At 43.8% G+C, this 21682-nt stretch overlaps 1 protein-coding gene across 1 annotated transcript in view; it reads left to right on the forward strand.

Moving 5' to 3' along the window:
* Positions 1 to 21682, forward strand: part of LOC310776959 (paired box protein Pax-3-like) — a gene marked incomplete at both ends in the record, with an annotated part of 47225 nt that overhangs the window by 18605 nt on the left and 6938 nt on the right. Inside the window, 3 exons of the mRNA XM_083637185.1 lie at positions 13155 to 13354; positions 15335 to 15500; positions 17983 to 18197. Coding sequence (XP_083493311.1) covers positions 13155 to 13354; positions 15335 to 15500; positions 17983 to 18197 — 581 coding nt within the window. The remainder of the gene's footprint in view (positions 1 to 13154; positions 13355 to 15334; positions 15501 to 17982; positions 18198 to 21682) is intronic.

Below are 21682 nucleotides of genomic sequence, written 5' to 3' on the forward strand. Positions count from 1 at the left end.
ACCCGATTTAATAATATAGGCCTAATATAACTTTGTTACCCCATTTAATAATATAGCCTAATATAACTGTTACCCCAATTGAATAATAATATAGCCTATAATATAACTCTTGTTACCCCATTGAATAATATATAGCCTAATTATAACTCTGTTACCCCATTGAATAATATATAGCCTAATATAACTCTGTTACCCCCATTGAATAATATATAGCCTAATATAACTCTGTTACCCCATTTAATAATATATAGCCTAATATAACTCTGTTACCCCATTTAATAATATATATCCTAATATAACTATGTTACCCGATTTAATAATATAGCCTAATATAACTGTTACCCCATTGAATAATATATAGCCTAATATAACTCTGTTACCCCATTTAATAATATATAGCCTAATATAACTATGTTACCCAATTTAATAATAAAGCCTAATATAACTGTTACCCCATTGAATAATATATAGCCTAATATAACTCTGTTACCCCATTGAATAATATATAGCCTAATATAACTGTTATCCATTGAATAATATATAGCCTAATATAACTTTTACCCCATTGAATAATATATAGCCTAATATAACTGTTACCCCATTGAATAATATATAGCCTAATATAACTTTGTTATCCCATTAAATAATATATAGACCTAACTCTGTTACCCCATTTAACAATATACTGTATAGGACTAATATAACTCTGTTACCCCATTTAATAATATATAGCCTAATATAACTATGTTACCCAATTTAATAATATAGCCTAATATAACTGTTACCCCATTGAATAATATATAGCCTAATATAACTCTGTTACCCCATTGAATAATATATAGCCTAATATAACTGTTACCCCATTTGAATAATATATAGCCTAATATAACTTTGTTGCCCCATTTAATAAATATATAGCCTAATATAACTCCGTTACACCATTGAATAATATATAGCCTAATTTAACTCTGTTACCCCATTGAATAATATATAGACTAATATAACTCTGTTACCCCATTTAACAATATATAGCCTAATATAACTTATGTTACCCAATTTAATAATAAAGCCTAATATAACACATTTGCCTTTCACTTCTAGAATATCACATTCTCCAATAGAACTCGCTAAAAAAGTGTGTTTTGAGCCTTTGCGATGGGCAGACACGAGTTCCGTACAACACCCGCATGAGTTTGCATTCAGCTCTTGTTAACATTCTGTGTGTGTGTGTGTGTGTGTGTGTGTGTGTGTGTGTGTGTGTGTGTGTGTTGTGAGGTGAGCGGGGAGTTGCTAATGGACGCTAAACTGGAGAGGCCTCAGGGCTGACAAGCTACATTACCGTAGTCTTAAAATGCATGTAGAGACTGGGAAAACCCATTGCTGTGTGTGTGTGTGTGTGTGTGTGTGTGTGGGTAGAAGGTCATGTGATAGGAGTAGAACTGGCAAAGTGTATGTGTGTGTGTGTGTGTGTGTGTGTGTGTGTGTGTGTGTGGGTAGAAGGTCATGTGATAGGAGTAGAACCGGCAAAGTGTATGTGTGTGTGTGTGTGTGTGTGTGTGTGTGTGTTGTGTGTGTCTTGGGCACAACTTTGCCACTGAACCCCCCCCCCCCCCACACCCCACGTGACGTCCCAATGTCCCATGTATCTTCTCCATCACCTGCCATCATTTCAGTCGCATCACATTAGAGATTGAGGCCTTGTTAGCGATCACGTCAAAAGCAAAGTGCCAGGAAACGAAACAGAATATGCTTTTCACACATATCCTCATGAACAATTTAATGTTTTACAGCCACTCAAACATCGCAATGTCAACCAGAAATGAAAAATCAAGCAGATAGTTGTCACCAAATAAGTTACGGTAAGTGAGGAAAACTGTTACTGTAAATTATTGTGTGTTGTTTTCTATTTGAGTATACGTAAAAACATTATATGGTAATATTTTACATCCAACAGGTGAAAGTGTAACACTGAACATGCAAAGGCATAATTCTACTGATAAAGCATTCATATAGTGTTTTCCATTCATACTATAGTGTTTTCCATTCTGCACACCAGTGTTCAATGGGTGGTTAGAAATGTCTACTCATACGATGTATGTGTTTGTCATTTGAAAAGAAAATACCATTTAGTGAAGAGTTAACACTGTTTTGAGGGCAAAGTGTGCTTTTGCAAGAGAAGTGTAGGATTTTGCATTTTGTGTGTGAGTTTTGAGATTTGTGTTTAGGGTTTTGAGAAAGTGAGGTAGTCTATCACGAAATGTGTTTAAGCAATTGTGAAAAACTGTAATATTGTGTGAAAATATATCATTCCGTATTATCGTTGGTGACGCTGGAATTGGGGAAGTTAGAGAAATCAGGGAGACACACCAGAGTTTTCACATAGTGTTTACCAGCTGAAGGCTGAGATTAACAGTGTTTTCTAGTAGCTATGGGGTTCCCACGTGTCCTGCAAATCCTTCAAAGTCAAGGCTTTGAAAGTGTTTGAAAATAGACATAAATAGATGAAAGTCATTGAAAGTGCTTGAATTTATAGGCTATATGAATAGAAATGGAAGTTCTCATGAGATATATATATATATATAAATATAAATATATACACACACACACACACACACACACACACACACACACACACACACACACACACACACACACAGTATATATATATATATATATATATATATATATATATATATATATATATATATAACACAGCACAGTTGAGAAGTGTTCACATATTCAAGCCCCTCTGTCTGTTGTTGTCTGTGAGCCTCTGTAAAGCTTGTTCTCATGATCAAAACGATCTCTGTGTTGTAACAGTCATTCACCTCACACTTGGGTCATGGAATTTGTGGGAATTGGGCCTGGAAAGTCCTTGAAAAGACAGACAGACAGACAGTACAGACAGACAGACAGACAGTACAGACAGACAGACAGACAGACAGTACAGACAGAGAGACAGACAGTACAGACAGACAGACAGACAGACAGTACAGACAGAGAGACAGACAGTACAGACAGACAGACAGGCAGACAGTACAGACAGAGAGACAGACAGTACAGACAGACAGACAGACAGACAGACAGACAGTACAGACAGACAGACAGGCAGACAGACAGACAGTACAGACAGAGAGACAGACAGTACAGACAGACAGTACAGACAGACAGACAGACAGTACAGACAGACAGACAGACAGACAGTACAGACAGACAGACAGTACAGACAGACAGACAGACAGACAGTACAGACAGACAGACAGACAGACAGACAGAGAGACAGACAGTACAGACAGACAGTACAGACAGACAGACAGACAGTACAGACAGACAGACAGACAGACAGACAGTACAGACAGACAGACAGTACAGACAGACAGACAGACAGTACAGACAGACAGACAGACAGACAGACAGACAGACAGACAGTACAGACAGACAGACAGACAGACAGACAGACAGACAGACAGACAGTACAGACAGTACAGACAGACAGACAGTACAGACAGACACACAGACAGACAGACAGTACAGACAGACAGACAGTACAGACAGACAGACAGACAGTACAGACAGACAGACAGTACAGACAGACAGACAGACAGTACAGACAGACAGACAGACAGACAGACAGACAGATAGACAGTACAGACAGTACAGACAGACAGACAGACAGACAGACAGACAGACAGACAGACAGATAGACAGTACAGACAGACAGACAGACAGACAGACAGACAGATAGACAGTACAGACAGTACAGACAGTACAGATAGACAGACAGACAGACAGACAGACAGACAGACAGACAGACAGACAGACAGACAGTACAGTACAGACAGACCTCTCACCTCAGTGTGTGGGACATGGGAAAGGGCATGCAGAACACAGGGCATGTTCAGCTTCTGACAACAACAACAACAATGATAACAACAACAACAACAACAAAAAGCAACACAGATGCTCATGTGGACTCTTATCCCCCTCGGGGACATTTAAATCAGCAACAACAGCCCCTCCCCCCTTCCCCTCTGCCCTCATCTCCCCCTCAGGTGCTCTTACAGTTCCCTCTGGAGGGAAGGGAGGGGGGGTGTCTTTAGGGGAGGGGTAGAACCGCCCCCCGGCTGTGCCCCCATCCACCCCCACTACAACCCCCCCCCCCACCCCATCCCTCTGCGGAGCCTCTTTATGCCCCCTCCCTCCCTCCCTCCCCTCCCTCCCTCCCTCCCTCCCCTCCCTCCCTCCCTCCCCTGCTCCCCCGTGGGGCAGGTGACAACCCGCCACTGTGAAGGGCCGAGGGAGCCATGACGGATTCCACAGATGGAGCGTGGAAATCGCCGGCAAAGAGCGCTCGGCTCTCTGCAAGCAACAAAGAGCTAGAGAGACAGAGGGAGAGCAATATGGGTGGAAGAGAGAGGGAGAGAGAGAGAGGGAGAGAGAGAGAGAGAGAGAGAGAGAGAGAGAGAGAGAGAGAGAGACAGAGGGAGAGCAATATGGGTGGAAGAGAGAGAGAGAGAGAGAGAGACAGAGGGAGAGCAATATGGGTGGAAGAGAGAGGGAGAGAGAGAGAGAGAGAGAGAGACAGAGGGAGAGCAATATGGGTGGAAGAGAGAGAGAGAGAGAGAGAGAGAGAGAGACAGAGGGAGAGCAATATGGGTGGAAGAGAGAGAGAGAGAGAGAGAGAGAGAGAGAGACAGAGGGAGAGCAATATGGGTGGAAGAGAGAGAGAGAGATGGGGAGTGATCGGGAGGCATTGGGAGACAAAGACAGGCTGTGAGAGAGAGAGTGAGTTAGGTGAAAGGGTGAGAGGGAGGGAGAGAGAGAGGGAGAGAGAGAGAGGGAGGGGAGAGAGAGAGAGAGAGAAGAGAGGGAGAGAGAGAGAGGGAGAGAGAGAGAGAGAGAGGGAGAGGGAGATGGGGAGGCATTGGGAGACAAAGAGAGGCTGTGAGAGAGAGAGAGTGAGAGTGAGTTGGGAGAAAAGGGGGAGAAGGAGGCAGAGAGAGAGGGAGAGAGAGGGAGTAGGTGGTGCTTGGTTAAGGAGGGCGCTGCGGTGAAGAAAGTGCACAAAGTGTGTCGAGTGAATGAAAGAATAAGTTCAACCAAAAATGAAAATGCAGTGATGATCTGCTCACCCCCGTGCTGATGGAAGGACGGGTGAGCTTCTTCCTGGAGCTTCACAGCAAAACACCACTGCACAATTCTCCTCAACAACTGAAGTGGAAGTGACCAAACTTTCAAACATAAAACAACAACATAAAAAATGGCTCCATACTGCTCACCTGCGGCCTAATTCAAATCTCCACAAGCCCTGCAGTGTACAGGGAAGATTTCAGATCAAAACCAGGATAATAAATGACGTCCTTTCAAGTCAACTTGGCATCTCAGGGCTTTTGTAGACTTGGATTACACGAGACGAGCAGTATGGAGGCTTTTTTTATGTTTGAAAGTTGGTCACCATTCACTTGTTTAGGACACTGGAAAACTGCACAAATGTTTTGTGGACTAAAAAAACTTGTGTGGAATAAAAAATGGCATGCGGGTGAGTATAGACTGCATTTTCATTTTGGGTGAACTTATCGAGAGGTGCAGGTCTGACATTCTCTACGTTAGTCATTTTTACTCTTACACTTGTACTTAATTCTATTTAATTTCTACGTTTGTCCACTTATTCTCTGAATCTCCGTAGCTGCTGTAGTGATTAGAGCTGTCACTTTTTCCCAAAATAAAGTTCAAACAAACTTTAATTGCCCGCAAAATGTTCGAATATATTCAAAGTTTTTTGTTTAACACATTCACTGCCAACAACGTATGAACACGTTTTCAGAATCCAGCTGTTCCCTGCCAACAACGTGTTTACACGTTTTTGGCATCGATTTTTTTTTTTTGACGGTGGGTTGTGCATCTAAGCCTTTTACATCTCTTATATAATTATTGGAGCCACCGAACGTTTACAACCCATTCCACCGACCCACTAAGTGGCAACAGTGCTCTCCTGGCTAGAGAAAGGAAAGCATTTTTTTAACTTGTCACGCCATTCTCAGCCCAGCCATTCTCCTTTTCGCGCTGATTGCTGGCGATGCGGGATTGCAAATTTACATAATAGATTCAGCCGATCTACTATGATCGGGTGATAGATTACAGGTGGAGGAACACACTTTGAAACACGCAGCATAAATATGACCAGAATCGCAAAAGCTTCTCTCAACCAAAACTCCAAACGAGCGAGTCCATCCCGACTTCCTCAAACAGCGGCCGTGCAGACATGCAGGCACAGGAGAGCAGCAAAGCACTGACTGGTGACAAGCTTGTCCGCCCACGGAGGGAGGAGTTGAAGCAACTCGAGAGGGAGGGAGAGAGAGAGAGAGAGAGAGAGAGAGAGAGGGAGGGAGAGCGAGAGGGAGGGAGAGAGAGAGAGAGAGCGAGAGGGGGAGGGAGAGAGAGAGAGAGAGAGCCAAAAATGAATGGTTAAAGTGACTGTTCCATCCAATTTCACAAAAAGCCGTTTATCTCTGAATATTCTTTCTCACGCTAAAACCATGCTGTATTCAACTGCTAATGCTTACATAACTACTAACTCTACAAACTAACTCTTTTAGACAGAGAAAGTACACATTCTATTAGTACTTTTGAGATATTGTATGTTCACAAACTCCAAGCTGAAACGAATCCTCGGCTCTTATAAAATGAGCCATAATCCTCAAAAAACGGCTTGGCAGAAGCTACCTACAGCAAAAAAAAACGTCTGGCAGTCAATGTGTTAATAATAATAATATACTGTATATATATATATTTTTTTTTTTGCAGGCCAGGCCAGGCCACCGGGCATCGGCCCAACGTGCCCGATTATGCAGTCCGCGACTGCTGGTTACATCGTATAAATATATATAATATAATATAAAATATTAAATATCATGGTCCAGTCAGTCAGCTCCTCTCCGCTGCTGTGTTAGCTTGGACGCTCACAGTCACAACACTGCCTCAGCCTCACAAACTTGACTGCATCCAACTCGAGACAACTTTTCAGACCCCGGAGACAATCTTTCTCAGAAGAGACTAACGCGACAAATCTGGAGACTTTTTCTGACATGGGATTAACATTACCAGCAAACAGCAGTTGGTTAATTCAAAATCAAAAATCAAAAAAATCAAATTACATTCGAACATGCCCCCCCTCCCCCACATTCAAAGTTAAATTCGAATTTCGAATAAAAAGTGACAGCTCTAGCAGTGACCCAGTTCAGGGAGATCATTCAAGTTTCAACTTAGTCTCATCTTGTCTTCTCTTAGCTAACCCGGCAGTTAGTTAGTCCAATGCTGCGTTCAAGTGAAACAAACAAAACTCGCGTCGGATTTAAAGGATCTGATTTAGGATTGTCTCAAGACGATATACTCCGGAGACTTGGGAGGTGCCACTCTGTCGCTTCTTTTGAGAACGTTCTGGCATCCCCGGTAGCAGTCATAACGGATAGGTAATTCCAAAGTGATTAAGGATTTTCCCGGCTGCCTCGGCATTCCCAGGGCCCAAATCCCTGTGAAATGCTGTGGAACGTGCATGCTGCTAAAGTTGGGGGGGTGGTGGGTGGTGGAGGGGGGGTACGAGAGCATTCCTACCGGCCCTCCTCCAGGAACCGGAGGGGGAGTCGACAATACGCCTGGTCTCTTGTTTTTCAGCCGTCCTGTCCAAAAACTCCAAAGCCCTGGAGCTCCACACCCCGAATTCCTTCGCCGCCGTCTAAAAAACAAGCCCTCCAACAACCCCAGCGGGCCTGTAAAGTGTCACAGTGTTGCTTGTTTTGTGTGACAGTGATGTGGCTTGGCAATGTGTGGACGTTGGAAAGGGTTTCTCGCCCCCCTAAGGGGGGTGGAGTCAAAAAGCTCCTCCAGGAGAGATGAAACTTCTCATTAAGAGGTTGACTATCTTGATTCACTTGAAATCCTTAAGCACGGTATAGGCATGTTGAATTGCCTGCACTTGAGAAGGTGTACAACCAAATTTCATCCCTGGAAAAATGTGGAACTCACAAACGGGCTAATAAAGAGCTCGCAATCTCCGAAGTCGTGCCAAATTGCGAGATGTTCACCGCCACAGGCGAGGTCTCCATTTCTCTCGCTCGCCCCCTCTCAAAATATTTGACTCGTTGCTTCGCTCATGGTTGAATGTTTCTTTACCAATTTGCTGCTAATGCATGTTAAGTTGCCTCCCACCGCTGTTGCTGCTGCTGCGAAGGGGAAACGGGCCGAAGGGGCAGAGAGAGAGAGGATCAGTTTCACATGAGGGGCCCCGAGCTATTTGGGCTCTCTTGTATTTTGATTGTTGCTTCTGAGGGGGAACTAATACAGTGTTGCACACACAAAACTTCCCCTGTGCTGAGGGGGGAATTCATTAAGTGTGACACACAAAAGTTGGCGCTGTGGCCTCGGTGAACTTGCGAGGGAGCCCAATGGGCCGTTTGAAGTGCTGGGTGTATAAAAGTAAGCTGCAGGCTTATAGAACCACACTGCACAATGGTGTTAATACTGATCTGAGAGAGAGATGAAGAGCAGAGGCACAAAAGCTGTCAGGACCGATAATATCACTGCAGCTCAATCAGGCTGAAGATCGCACTTGATGACAACTACGGATGGCTGGCTATCATTTTTTTTTATGATACCAGTACCAATAGCAGTGCCCTTAACAGTGTTGGGGGTAACTCATTACAAAAGTAACCTATTACATGTAATATATTACTTTTAGCAGTAACTCAGTAATATAACTTATTACTTATAGGATTTCAGTAATATTATACCAGTTACTTTGTCAAGTAACTCAAGTTACACATTAAAGTTACACATTGAATCAAAGCACATATTTAAAAAAGATACAATCATTTCCTAATCAAACTGTGTGTTTTTATGCAAATAACCACTATAGATGACAATAACAAAGGAAAATAATAACATTTAGAATTTTGGATTGTTTACACTGCACTTCAAGGCGGTTGAAATCATTTTTCGGGATGGTTCTGAGGCGGCGATGTCATTCTGCTGCTGCTGTTGTTTTGGTAAAAGTAATGCAAAAGTAGTGTAATAAGTAACAAGTTACTCTACACAGAAAGTAATATTGTAAAGTAACTTATTACTTTCAAATGAAAGTAACTAGTAATATGTAGTATATTACATTTTGAAAGTAACTTGCCCAACACTGGCCCTTAGTGATACAGATACCAATATTGATAAAAATAAATAAAAAATCCTACGCCACAGTAGTAGTAGTAGTAGTAGTAGTAGTAGTAGTAGTAGTAGTAGTAGTAGTAGTAGTAGTAGTATATACAGTAGTCGTAACTTTTTAACGTTTTGGTGGCATCTCAGCACGCTGAACTGCCAACTCCGTCATATATACAGCAGGCAGCGGGCTCCACTTCACCACCACACACTGGATGGGTTGTAGCTGCTGCGGTAGTGGGCCAATCACACGTCGCGTTAAATCGAAGAACGCTGGCGGTGATTGGCTGCGAGCTAAACCATAGAAATAGTAATTTTTTTCTAGATCTGTGTTAAAAAAAAGAGGATGGAATGCAGGTATCGTTGGACCGGAGAAGATTCAATACTACTTGGTGCTGGCCGGGTTATTTAGCTTAAAGTTATTGAGTAATGCATTTTCACTGCCTCTGTGTATGAAATGTGCTATACAAATAAACTTGACTTGACTTAATGATATAAGCAGCCCTAATGACAACTCCAAAACATTTTAATGACGGCATTTTTTTAAACATTGATTGACGTTACGTATTTCCTGTGTTTTACTCAAGGACCCATTTCAATGACCGTTTTAGCTTGCTTCATAGGTTGAGGCCACGTCTCGTCATAGACGCTGGTTTAGCTGGCTCAGCCTGGCTGGGGGCGTGGTCAGGGTGGGGTAAAAACCCCCGTTCTATCCATTCAGCAAAGTTAGAATTTAGCTGATAGCCCAGCCCAGGCAGACACGATCGGGGATTTAACCACTGCAGTAAACACACATCTGAGCAGACGTCTTGTGTTCTGCTCTAGAACCCCCAAACCTGTAGTTTAGAGCCGCAGCACCGTCTTTTGGTGAGTCAGCCCATGAGATATATGGGCAGTTTTACCCCACTCGCGCGTCAGCCGTTTAACATTTTGTGGGCGTTCTCAGACATGCGGACTGTCTCTATACCCTGCTGTGTGTGTGTGCGTGTGTGTGTGTGTGTGTGTGTGTACAGTCATGGGGTTAGGTGGGTAAGTTGTTGACATAGACAGTAGTCTCCTCTCTTATCACCACCTGACAAATGTGTGAGAGAGAGAGAGAGAGAGAGAGAGAAAGAGAGCGAGATGAGAAAAGAATACAGCTGATTAATAGCCATATCTAGTGAATTAGCCTGTAAGTAAATAGACCAGCATGCACCTGGTTGACCAAACAGATAGCTTGTTCTCCGTCCAGCTGACTGCTCCTGGGGATCCAGGCTATATTGGGCCCACGCACACTGTCCACACACACGCACGCACGCGCACGCACGCACACGCGCGCACACACACACACACACACACACACACACACACACACACACACACACACACACACACACACACACACACACACACACACACACACACACACACACACACACACACACACACAAATACACTCAAAGAATGGCCCCTGGATCCAAATTAGCTCTTTGTGTGGCTTTTAGTCCAGCAATCCCCCCGCGGTGCCCTGGTGGTGCCCTGGGAATCTGGGAATCTTGTCCAGTGGGATTATTCCTAAAGCAGGAATATTCCTTGTGAATGGAGGTCTGTGTGGAGCAGCACTGATGCCTGATGGTGTGTGTGCGTTTAAAGAAAATAAACGTTCCCCTCTCTATAAGCGCTTTAAGTAAACAAGAGAAAATAGAGAACAAACAAGTTCACATGCTCAGGACTATCAGCTCTTTAGGGGGGGCAGTATTGCTAATTTGCATTTTGCATTCTCCAAAATACTACGATTAGCCACTGTGATATTACAGCAAATATACTCCCACATCCTACAAAATACTACAATCAGCCACTGTGATATTACAGCAAATATACTCCCACATCCTACAAAATACTACAATCAGCCACTGTGATATTACAGCAAATATACTCCCACATCCTCCAAAATACTACGATTAGCCACTGTGATATTACAGCAAATATACTCCCACATCCTCCAAAATACTACAATCAGCCACTGTGATATTACAGCAAATATACTCCAACATCCTCCAAAATACTACAATCAGCCACTGTGATATTACAGCAAATATACTCCGACATCCTCCAAAATACTACGATCAGCCACTGTGATATTACAGCAAATATACTCCCACATTCTCCAAAATACTACGATTAGCCACTGAGATATTACAGCAAATATACTCCCACATCCTACAAAATACTACGATTAGGCACTGAGATATTACAGCAAATATACTCCCACATCCTCCAAAATACTACGATTAGCCAATGTGATATTACAGCAAATATACTCCCACATCCTACAAAATACTACGATTAGCCACTGTGATATTACAGAAAATGCCATCTGTTCTCTTTTACAATTGGATTGAGCAACCCAGTCGCCAGAATAAAACGTTGGCTCCTACAATCTCAATGTAAATTTGAAACAAAGTGGGGGTTCATTTGACAACCTCTCTGCCTTTCCAACGTCACTTATGCGACTGGTTGTGCGTAGTCTTTCTGATTGATAACTTATAGTGTCACAGTTTTTATCTTTTATATTGACAAACATGTTGGGCCCTATCTTTTCCCTGGCCTTAAAACGTACGTTTAACGCCAGGCCAAGCGCTATTTAGTGGGCGTGATCAGCGCAGTCCCTATTTTCCCCTCGGCGCTACACCCGGCGTTAACCACTTAACCACGCCTTTTAAGCATAGAATTATGCACAACTCTGGTCATTGGTGAACTGCAGTTATGCTATGCTATAGTTATGCTTCCTTTCCAAGCTCCGATCCACTGGATCCAGTCCGGGTTGCGGCTCCATGCTGTCATCTCTTCATGCCAAATTTGGATATCTCATCACAGATCAGCCTGAATAAAACGATTCAACCTACAGCCAGGCAAATACAGATCTGTTCAGCAGGGCTGATGCGGTCTCCCTGTAGCCTACAATATAGAACGTTAACTATCGGTGACATTCCTTATACCATCCAATTCCATGATCTTTATGTTGTGTATGTATACAGATAACTTTCACAATAGTGAACAAGCACTCGGCTCATTCAGGACAGGCTTAGTTTTATAACTTGTAGGCTACCTGCTGCTCCTGCACATCACAGCACAGGCTAAATTATGCAACATAAATATAGCCTACATTATGTAAAGTCATGGCATAAATGTGTTTTTATTGAAAAAGTAAGTGTCAAGTAAACTAAGTCCTGTTGGCATCACAGTACAACCGTGTTACAGTTGTCACTCGTCTATATCACGTTGTATTTGCGAGGGATATATATGCCATCTGGATTACATGTATGTTTCACATAGGGTTGTGTTTTGATTTTTACGTTTTATTTTGTCCAATATTGAAATGTTCTAGAATTGCATGTTGTGTTAACATAAATATGATTTATATCTACCACTTAGCCTACTTAGGCTGATTTGGTTGCTATCTCTTGTCAAAATGTATTAGCCTCTATGCATGCTGGGAGATTTCACATGTGAGTCTGTGTGTGACTTTGGTAGGGGAGCCGGCGCAGTGAATAAGGCCTGGTTTTGAAAAGCGCTAAGCGCTAAATTAACGCCAGGGGGAAGATAGCGTTAGGCCGGTGTTTAAGGCCGAAACGCCCATTCTGGCCTATTCTACACTGCGCCACGCCTCTTCGGCGTAAAGCGCATTTTGGGGCCTAAAAACATGATGCTATCTTCCCGAGGCAGGCGCAAAGCGTGTTCTTTTTGCGTTTAACGATAGGGCCCGATATGTGTACCCCGTAGCACAATTCAAATGGGATCAAAAAAGTAACGCCTCTCTCCGTTCACCCCCATTCATATTTTATCAGACGCTGGTACAGAGAGAAAGGCAGGAAGTGACGTTCACTTTGGCTCTCTATAAATATGGAACTTTAAGTTCTAATAATGTTCCTCTCTCTTTTCTCTGTGCTAACATGACCCGCCCCTGGAAGCAGCGAGTCACTCTGATGAGGGTTCAGACGTGGAGTCGGAGCCGGACCTGCCGCTGAAGAGGAAGCAGCGGCGCAGTCGCACCACCTTCACAGCTGAGCAGCTGGAGGAGCTGGAGAGGGCCTTCGAGAGGACCCACTACCCAGACATCTACACCCGGGAGGAACTCGCCCAGAGAGCCAAGCTGACCGAGGCCAGGGTGCAGGTCAGACAGACACACACACACACACACACACACTTGCACACACACGCACACACACGTGCACACACACACACACACGCACACACACGCACACACACATGTGCACACACACACACACACACACATGCATGCACAGACGCACCTTGAGCTGGAAAATAATCTGTTGTACCGTATAAAAATGTCAGTTCAAAACTGAATGTAAGCTGTAGTTAATAACTGCAAGGAAATGAAATTCACATGATTGAATGTTAACCACACACACACGCGCACGCACGCACACGCACACACACACACACACACACAAGTAAATTCACATGATCATACCCACACTTTATCTGCCTAGGAAGAGCGAGAAAGTGAGAGTGGTGAGTGTGTGTGTGTGTGCGTGCGTGCGTGAGTGTGTGTGTGTGTGTGAGAGAGTGTGTGTGTGTGTGTGTGTGTGTGTGTGTGCATTGTAGTTATGTGCAGTATGCTCAGTGTGTGAGTGACATGCTGTGTCCATATGGGCGGGCCTCACGCTGGGCTTGCTCACACTTCCCATATGGAGCCTGTGGAGGGAATTTACTGGGCTCACATCAGAACTGGGAACCTCCGCATTGGGCCCCTGGGAGCAGAGGATGAGATGTGTGTGTGTGTGTGTGTGTGTGTGTGTGTGCGTGTGTGTCTGTGTGTGTGTGTGTGTGTGTGTGTGTGTGTGTGTGTGTGTCTGTGCGTGCGTGCGTGCCTGCGTGCGTGTGTGTGTGTGTCAAGGGGCAACCTTCGTCTTGGTAAAATGAAGCGAATGCGGACATGCCAAAAACTGCAGTTCCTCAAATGACCACTTGAGGCTGGCCCCAAAAGGGAGTCATTCCCCAGACCTCCATGTCATAATGCCCGACTTTACAGCAGAAATAATCATGTTTACTGCCTGGTTAATAAAAAGGTTTTGGTCTCTATACTAATTTAACCATTCATGACAACTGTACAGAGGGTGATTTTTGTTTAAGATTATTTTTTGGGCATGTTTGCCTTTATTTAGTCTGGCGCCGCAGGTCTCCATAGTGGGATTGCGATGGGCAGCGCTTAGCGGCAGTGCCCTTAGAAAATAGTTTCGACAATCCAACTTGCCGTTTTCAGCGTGTAGCAACGAGCTAGTGTGTAGCTTTCTGCCGTTAGCTTGCTAGCTAGTTAGCGTTGTTGTTTTCAATGAGGCGGCAGTGCACTATTTACAGCGACACACAGGGAGGAGGGAGCAGAAGCCGCTCTGATTGACATGGTTGGAGCCAATGACAGAGCTTCTTAAGCGGGGAGCGGAAATCCGGCAGCGTCTGAAACCAACGCCTCCAATGGGAGAGCAGAGTAGAGCAGGGGAGGGTTTATCCCAGTTATGGAGACCTGCGGCACCAGACTCCTCAGATGGAAGGGAGAGGAGACTGGCCAGCGAGACTAGCCTTTATTAGACAGTAGGCAGACAGGAAGGGTGGGGAGAGAGAGAGGGGATGACATGTGGTAAAGGACCTCGGGTCGGATTCGAACCCGGGTCGCCCACGCGAAGGACCGAGCCTCCGTGGTACGCGTGCTACCAGGTTAGCCACCAGGACGCACAGTCACACACGGAGGGTGATCTTTAGTTTAATTCATCTGTTTTAGAAGAGAAACAGAAGTCAGATTTGATAGAAGTCAATGGAGAGATGATCGTACTTCTCGCTTGATTTACTACCTCAGTAAATCTTTTCCTAATGAGTTGATGGTTTCAATCACTAGTGTCAAGTCTTCTCCAGTACAGCCTGATGTTCATTTAGTCAATTATGGTTCTATTTAGAGTCAAATAGATGATAAAGCAGAATATAATTTGGGGTGTGATTATCACCTGTCCAGTGATCATGCAGCTTGCTGATCACAGCGGCGGCTCTGTCTGGCTCAAAAAAGAAAAAGGAAAACAAACAAACACACACACACACACACACACACACACACACACTAATCTTATGGTTGTCTGTCTAGGTGTGGTTCAGCAACAGACGGGCGAGGTGGAGGAAGCAGGCAGGAGCCAATCAGCTGATGGCGTTCAATCACCTGATCCCGGGGGGGTTCCCGCCTTCGGCCATGTCCAGCATGTCCCCCTACCAGCTCTCTGACAGCCCCTACCCCCCCTCATCTATAGCACAAGGTATGTGGATCATGTGATCAGTGGTGGCTATATGAAGCACCTGCGATCCACATGAGTCAAAGTATATCTGAGCAGAACATGACTTGGGCAGAAGTTAAAGTCACCTTACTTAGGTCAAAGTCTGAAAGAATCTGATCAAAGGCAGCTCCAGTGAGGCACATATTTAAGTATCACAAGTTATTTTCTGAAATTAAATTGACTTAAAGTCCCTGGAAACCAGATTTTTTATTTTTTTTATTCAGCATTTTGAGTTCATCACATCACAGGAACCTATGTTAATAAGCCACCAGCCAAATTTGAATGATGATGAACGTCGCAAAGTATATAAATTTAGGTTTGACAGTCATGGCAAAAGTCATGAGAATCAATTCGATTTTAGAGTGTATTTTCTCCCGCGGACTGTGTGGGCGTGTCCCGGAGAGGAGACCTGCTCGGAGGAGACCACTCTCTCCGTTAATGGAGAGAGAGGTCTCCCCCCCCCCCCCCCCCCCCGCCCACATAACCAAGGTACACCATGCCTTTACCGGCACTGTCCGAGCAGTGACCTACAGTCGTGAAGTTAGTAAGTATTGACTTAGAATGGAGGCCAATGGTACACCCGACTAGAGATGCTGCGATCCGATCATGTGATCGGATATCGGCGCGATATCAGCCAAAAAACATGGATCGGATCGGATTCCAGCAAAAATGACCGATCCAAGGCTCCGATATAAGCACTCCATTCCATGACTCCGCTCCAGGATTTCTATCCAGCATGCAGCACACTGAGGCCGCGTTGAGCCTAGGATGGCCAGGGCCAAAACGTTGTCTTGCTTCAACATACATCGCATTGCATAAACCATTTCCACCCGCAGGTTTGAGGAGTAGCTAACATAAACGTCAGATAAATACTCTCAATAGGCTAACGTTACCCACTGAGGCAGCTAACATGGCTAATTAGCTAGCTAACAGCAGCTATCTTTCTGCTCTAACGTTAATGACACGTTAGTTGACTGAGCGAACGGCGCTGTACAGCAGGTCGTTATCAAAACGTATTGCACTGAAGAGAAGTAACATTAGATAATGACGAAAGACTCCTCCAATCTGGCAGTGGAAATGTATGCACAAACTTTGTGTGTAACTTTGCGAGACTCAACCGAATGACTGATGAGTCTCGCGTTGAGCCTAGGATGGCCAGGGCTTAAATCTGCGTGAGCACGACCCGTCGTAATTTGTCCAATTCAAGGTACATTAAAACGTTGTCTTGCTTCAACATACATCGCATAAACCATTTCCACCCGCAGGTTTGAGGAGTAGCTAACATAAACGTCAGATAAATACTCTCTATAGGCTAACGTTACCCACTGAGGCAGCTAACATGGCTAATTAGCTAGCTAACACCAGCTATCTTTCTCCTCTAAACTAACGTTAACGACACGAGTTGACTGAGCGAACGGCGCTGTACAGCAGGTCGCTATCAAAACGTATTGCACTGAAGAGAAGTAACATTAGAAAACTCCTTAGAAGACTCCTCCAATCTGGCAGTGGAAATGTATGCACAAACTTTGTGTGTGTGTGTGTGTGAGAGACAGAAACAGGGACAGGGCTGTGTGTGTGTGTGTGAGAGAGAGAGAGACAGGGACAGGGCTGTGTGTGTATGTGTCCTGTGTGAGACAGAGTGGGGGTGTATGTGTGAGGAAACAATAATTATTTGTGTCCAGTGTTCACCCATTAGAAAATAAGTGTGTATTTGATTGTTATGTTTTAGTTTTACATCAAATTAATTAGATGAACTAAATCGTTTACATTCTATATTACCAAAGCATACACATACCTAACCCTAAAAATGTTTGTTGCCTGCTAGCTATCAGACAGCATAGGCTTAAATATGTGCTGTATCGGTATCGGATCGAAATCGGTATTGAATCGGGTATCGAAATTTGATCGGAATCGGATCGGTTTTGAGGCTAAAATATCGGAATCGGATCGGAATTGAAAAATCTCGATCGCAGCATCTCTACACCCGACCTGTTCAAAATAACCAAAAACACAGATCTAAATACATGTTGTGCTTCGGGTACTCATCACAAGATGAAATATTAATCCATAGTTACGTGAAACGTAATTTTCGGAGTAAATCCCCAACACAGAGTTACTTCATCATTTGCCTGTAAAGAGTGCTTCTGCTGTAGGCCTACACAGCGCATGCGCATGTATGTCGTGCATGCCTGGCGGCCATGTTTATCAAGTAATTCCGGCTATGTATTTACCTTAAGAAAAAGATAATTTCTCCACATTTGGATGAATATTTGACTCATGTAAAGTGATTTGACTTCTACTGGAGTTAAAATTCAGCAAACAACAGTACTCTGTTGAGTACTGTACTTGAGCATGATTTTATAGTGCTCTTTCCACATCAAGTACTTACAACCTGTATGTTTCACCACTGTACCTGTAGTGTTGAACACTGTCCTAACCCTCTCTCTGTCCTGAACATGGGCAGTGTCGGAGCCTCACAGCACAGTGCACCGGCCCCAGCCTCTCCCTCCCTCCTCTGGCCACCAGGCCTCCAGTGGTGGGGGCCAGGGAGATGGGGGCTCAGCCTACTGCCTGGCCTCCGGACGGCACTCCTTCTCGGGCTACTCGGACAGCTTCGTGGGCCCCGGAGGACCGGCCAACCCCATGAACCCCGCCATAGGGAACGGACTCTCTCCACAGGTGAGACTGGAGCCATAAATGTGTATAATAGCTGGTTAAACATCAGACATCAAACAGGAAATCTATACTGGCTAATATCTGGCTAATTCAGAAGTGTGGGTCAGAATCATTCGTCAGAATTAGTTCAAGCAGTGCTGCGGCTGTCTCCACTGTAAAAATGCCATTCAGTCTAGTATTAAGCCTTGAAGTCTGGTTTTGCTTATAGGACGACATGGTGGCTAAGTGGTTAGCCCTGTTCCCTCACAACAAGAAGGTCCTGGGTTCGAACACCGGTCCTTCCCAGGTGCTATCTGTGTGGAGTTTGCATGTTCTCCCTGAGATCGTGTGGGTTTCCCCCGAGTGCTCTGGTTTCATCCCACCATCAAAGACATGTATGTTAGGGTTAATACTCCTGTCAGTGCCCCTGAGCAAGGCACTGGCAAAAGAACTGGAGTTGGCCCCCGGGCGCTCGACTGTGGCTGCTCACTGCTCCTAGGTTCGACGTAGGAGGCACTTTTATGATGGCACTTTTATGATTTTATGATTATATGATTTTATGATTTTATGATTTTTATTTTGATTTAAGATGGCACTTTTATTGTTTACTTCTTGTCTCTGTGAGATGTCTTATTATCCATCCACCAGAGTTGGTTGCATTTTAATGTCAGTGTTTGTCCCGTTGACTTTACTGATAATTTCGTTCCATTTTTTTTCTCTTCAATTCTTTCTTTTATCGTTTGCACCAGACTTGCTCAAGTTAGGTTGTCCCATGCTATGTTGTCAGTCACATGTCTGTTGTTGTTTTGTTTGCCTGCACTACTGCCTGCTGTAAACCAATTTGCCCTTTCGGGACACTAATAAAGAACTTGAACTTGAACTTGAACTTGTACCTAGTATAGGATGGATCAAATGCAGAGGATACATTTCTTCACATTTTTATTTTTTAAGAAATAATAATAAAAAAATATATGATGATTTCGCTTGTAATTTGAAACATCTTGAAATAACTTAATTTGTATTGGAAACACGGACAATTTGCATATATTTTCCTGTAATAAAAATAAAATTTTAACAGTCAATAGATTTAAATGACTTGTTAAGATGGATATCTTTTGCAGCGTATGAGGGCACAGGACTTGTTTGACACGGCACACTCATCCGCAGACTACGTTATTGTTCCTACTAGCATGAGTGATACCCGTGACACGGGTATATATATATATATATATATATATATATATATATATATATATATATATACCTGTGACACATGATTTATCCTGTCAGACACATCCTCACTATAAATCAGGAGCTTAACAAAATCAAACAAACTGTGTTTTTTCATCTATTCAAGTCATATTTTGCCCCAGGTGTAACATACATACGATACATACACACACTTACTGCTGTCTAACTGACACACAGACATTGGCAGTTAAGGCCCAATTATACTCTACGTTAAAGACGGAGACGGAGACAGACAGAGCCTTCTGTCCGTACTCTGCGTTCATTTTGTTCGTTTTCTGTCCGTCCTCTTATGGATGCTGCATGAAACAGAGCAGAACCACACACACACACTCATACATTTGACTCTCTACTGCCCACTGGTGGATGTGTTGCTTAACATGATACCAACGTGAAAGACACATGGAAGTATGTGTGGGCAGTGACGATTACACCGTTTGGAATGGACGCATTTATTTTCGTATGAAAATAGAGTCTAAATGAGCCTTGAGATGACCGGAGAGTCTTGAAGGACAGAGAAGGACATTGGAGTGTGTGTGACAAATGAGAGGTAAAAAGACAATTACAGCCAATTATCCAGGCATGAAGTCCCATGCAGGGGCACTGCACCTAGACATGCAGGGGCACTGCACCTAGACATGCAGGGGCACTGCACCTAGACATGCAGGGGCACTGCACCTAGACATGAAGTCCCATGCAGGGGCACTGCACCTAGACATGCAGGGGCACTGCACCTAGACATGCAGGGGCACTGCACCTAGACATGAAGTCCCATGCAGGGGCACTGCACCTAGACATGCAGGGGCACTGCACCTAGACATGCAGGGGCACTGCACCTAGACATGAAGTCCCATGCAGGGGCACTGCACCTAGACATGCAGGGGCACTGCACCTAGACATGAAGTCCCATGCAGGGGCACTGCACCTAGACATGAAGTCCCATGCAGGGGCACTGCACCTAGACATGGAGCAAGACCATAACAGGCAGAACATGAGATGTCAGCCTGGCACAGAGACTGACCTACCCTAGAACTCCTCCCACAATAGGCCAGAGGATCAGACACACTCATCATACATATAATCAGGTTCACACATTCACAGCTACACACACACACACACACACACACACACACACACACACACACACACACACACACACACACACATTAAGACTCACATGGTGTGAAAATATGTGTGGCGGTCTGGGAGAACTCTTCACGTCACTGCTACACATTGTTGGAAATGAGTGAAAGTAGGTCGAAAACGGGTTTTGCAGGGTTTTTTCAGATTTTGAGTGATTCGGTTACTTTCATCTCTGAAGTACATGATAGAGAATAATTAGTTTGATAAAACAAAGAGGGAAGTATGTATTTTTATGGTTTTGGTGGAAATGGAATGTTGTGTAATGTTTGAAGCCATTTTCTCACATTTTACTTTTAGACACATAACCGATTAAAATACTCATAACCTTTGATCGGAGTCATTCAAAAAGTTGTATGTGGGGGAGAGTTTCTAATTTGTGGAAATATCAAAACATGAAAATGTCAAATTGTGGATCAGTTAAGGATTTGAAACTTTTTTACACAGATTACATGATATGGTTGAACAGCATGCATAAATTAACGTTTCAATATTATAATGAAATCAGTATTGATGACTATATGCAGTTTATTTTATGTTATTTAATGAGGTTTAATGGGTTCATGACATGATCATGGATCACGTCAACTTTTAATTTGAGTAAAAACAAACACAACTGCAGCAATACAAGGAATTGTGATTGAGTGGGCGGGACTAAAGCCAAAACAAAATGCACATTCATATAACATTTTAAGATTTGACAGATTTGTCTAATGGAAATCCCATTATCTGATTCATGCAATTAACTTGTTTGGATTACGGCAGCTGCTTAATGCGTGTTAGGGAAACCTGTATCTTATTGTACTAACGGATAAATACTTTCTCCATCAACAATACATTTGCATTATTTTTCTCCTTGCACACCATCCTCTTGCTCTGCTCTCCCCCTGACACATTGGATAGACAGCTGAGTGTCAGTTTGATAGGGCCGCTACTAACGATTAGAAATTAATCTATCGATTATCGATTAGTCGTTTGGTCTATAACAGGTGTCCAAACATGGGGTAGTATGATCCCTCTTGACCTTTGTACTGACCTCTCTTGCGCAGCAGTCAGTGCCGAACATACAAATAACATGCATCAATCATATGCACTGACGCATGCATACAGGGCTGCCCAGT

The sequence above is a fragment of the Poromitra crassiceps genome (assembly GCF_964638095.1).
Source record: "Poromitra crassiceps genome assembly, chromosome: 5".
NCBI lineage: Eukaryota > Metazoa > Chordata > Actinopteri > Beryciformes > Melamphaidae > Poromitra > Poromitra crassiceps.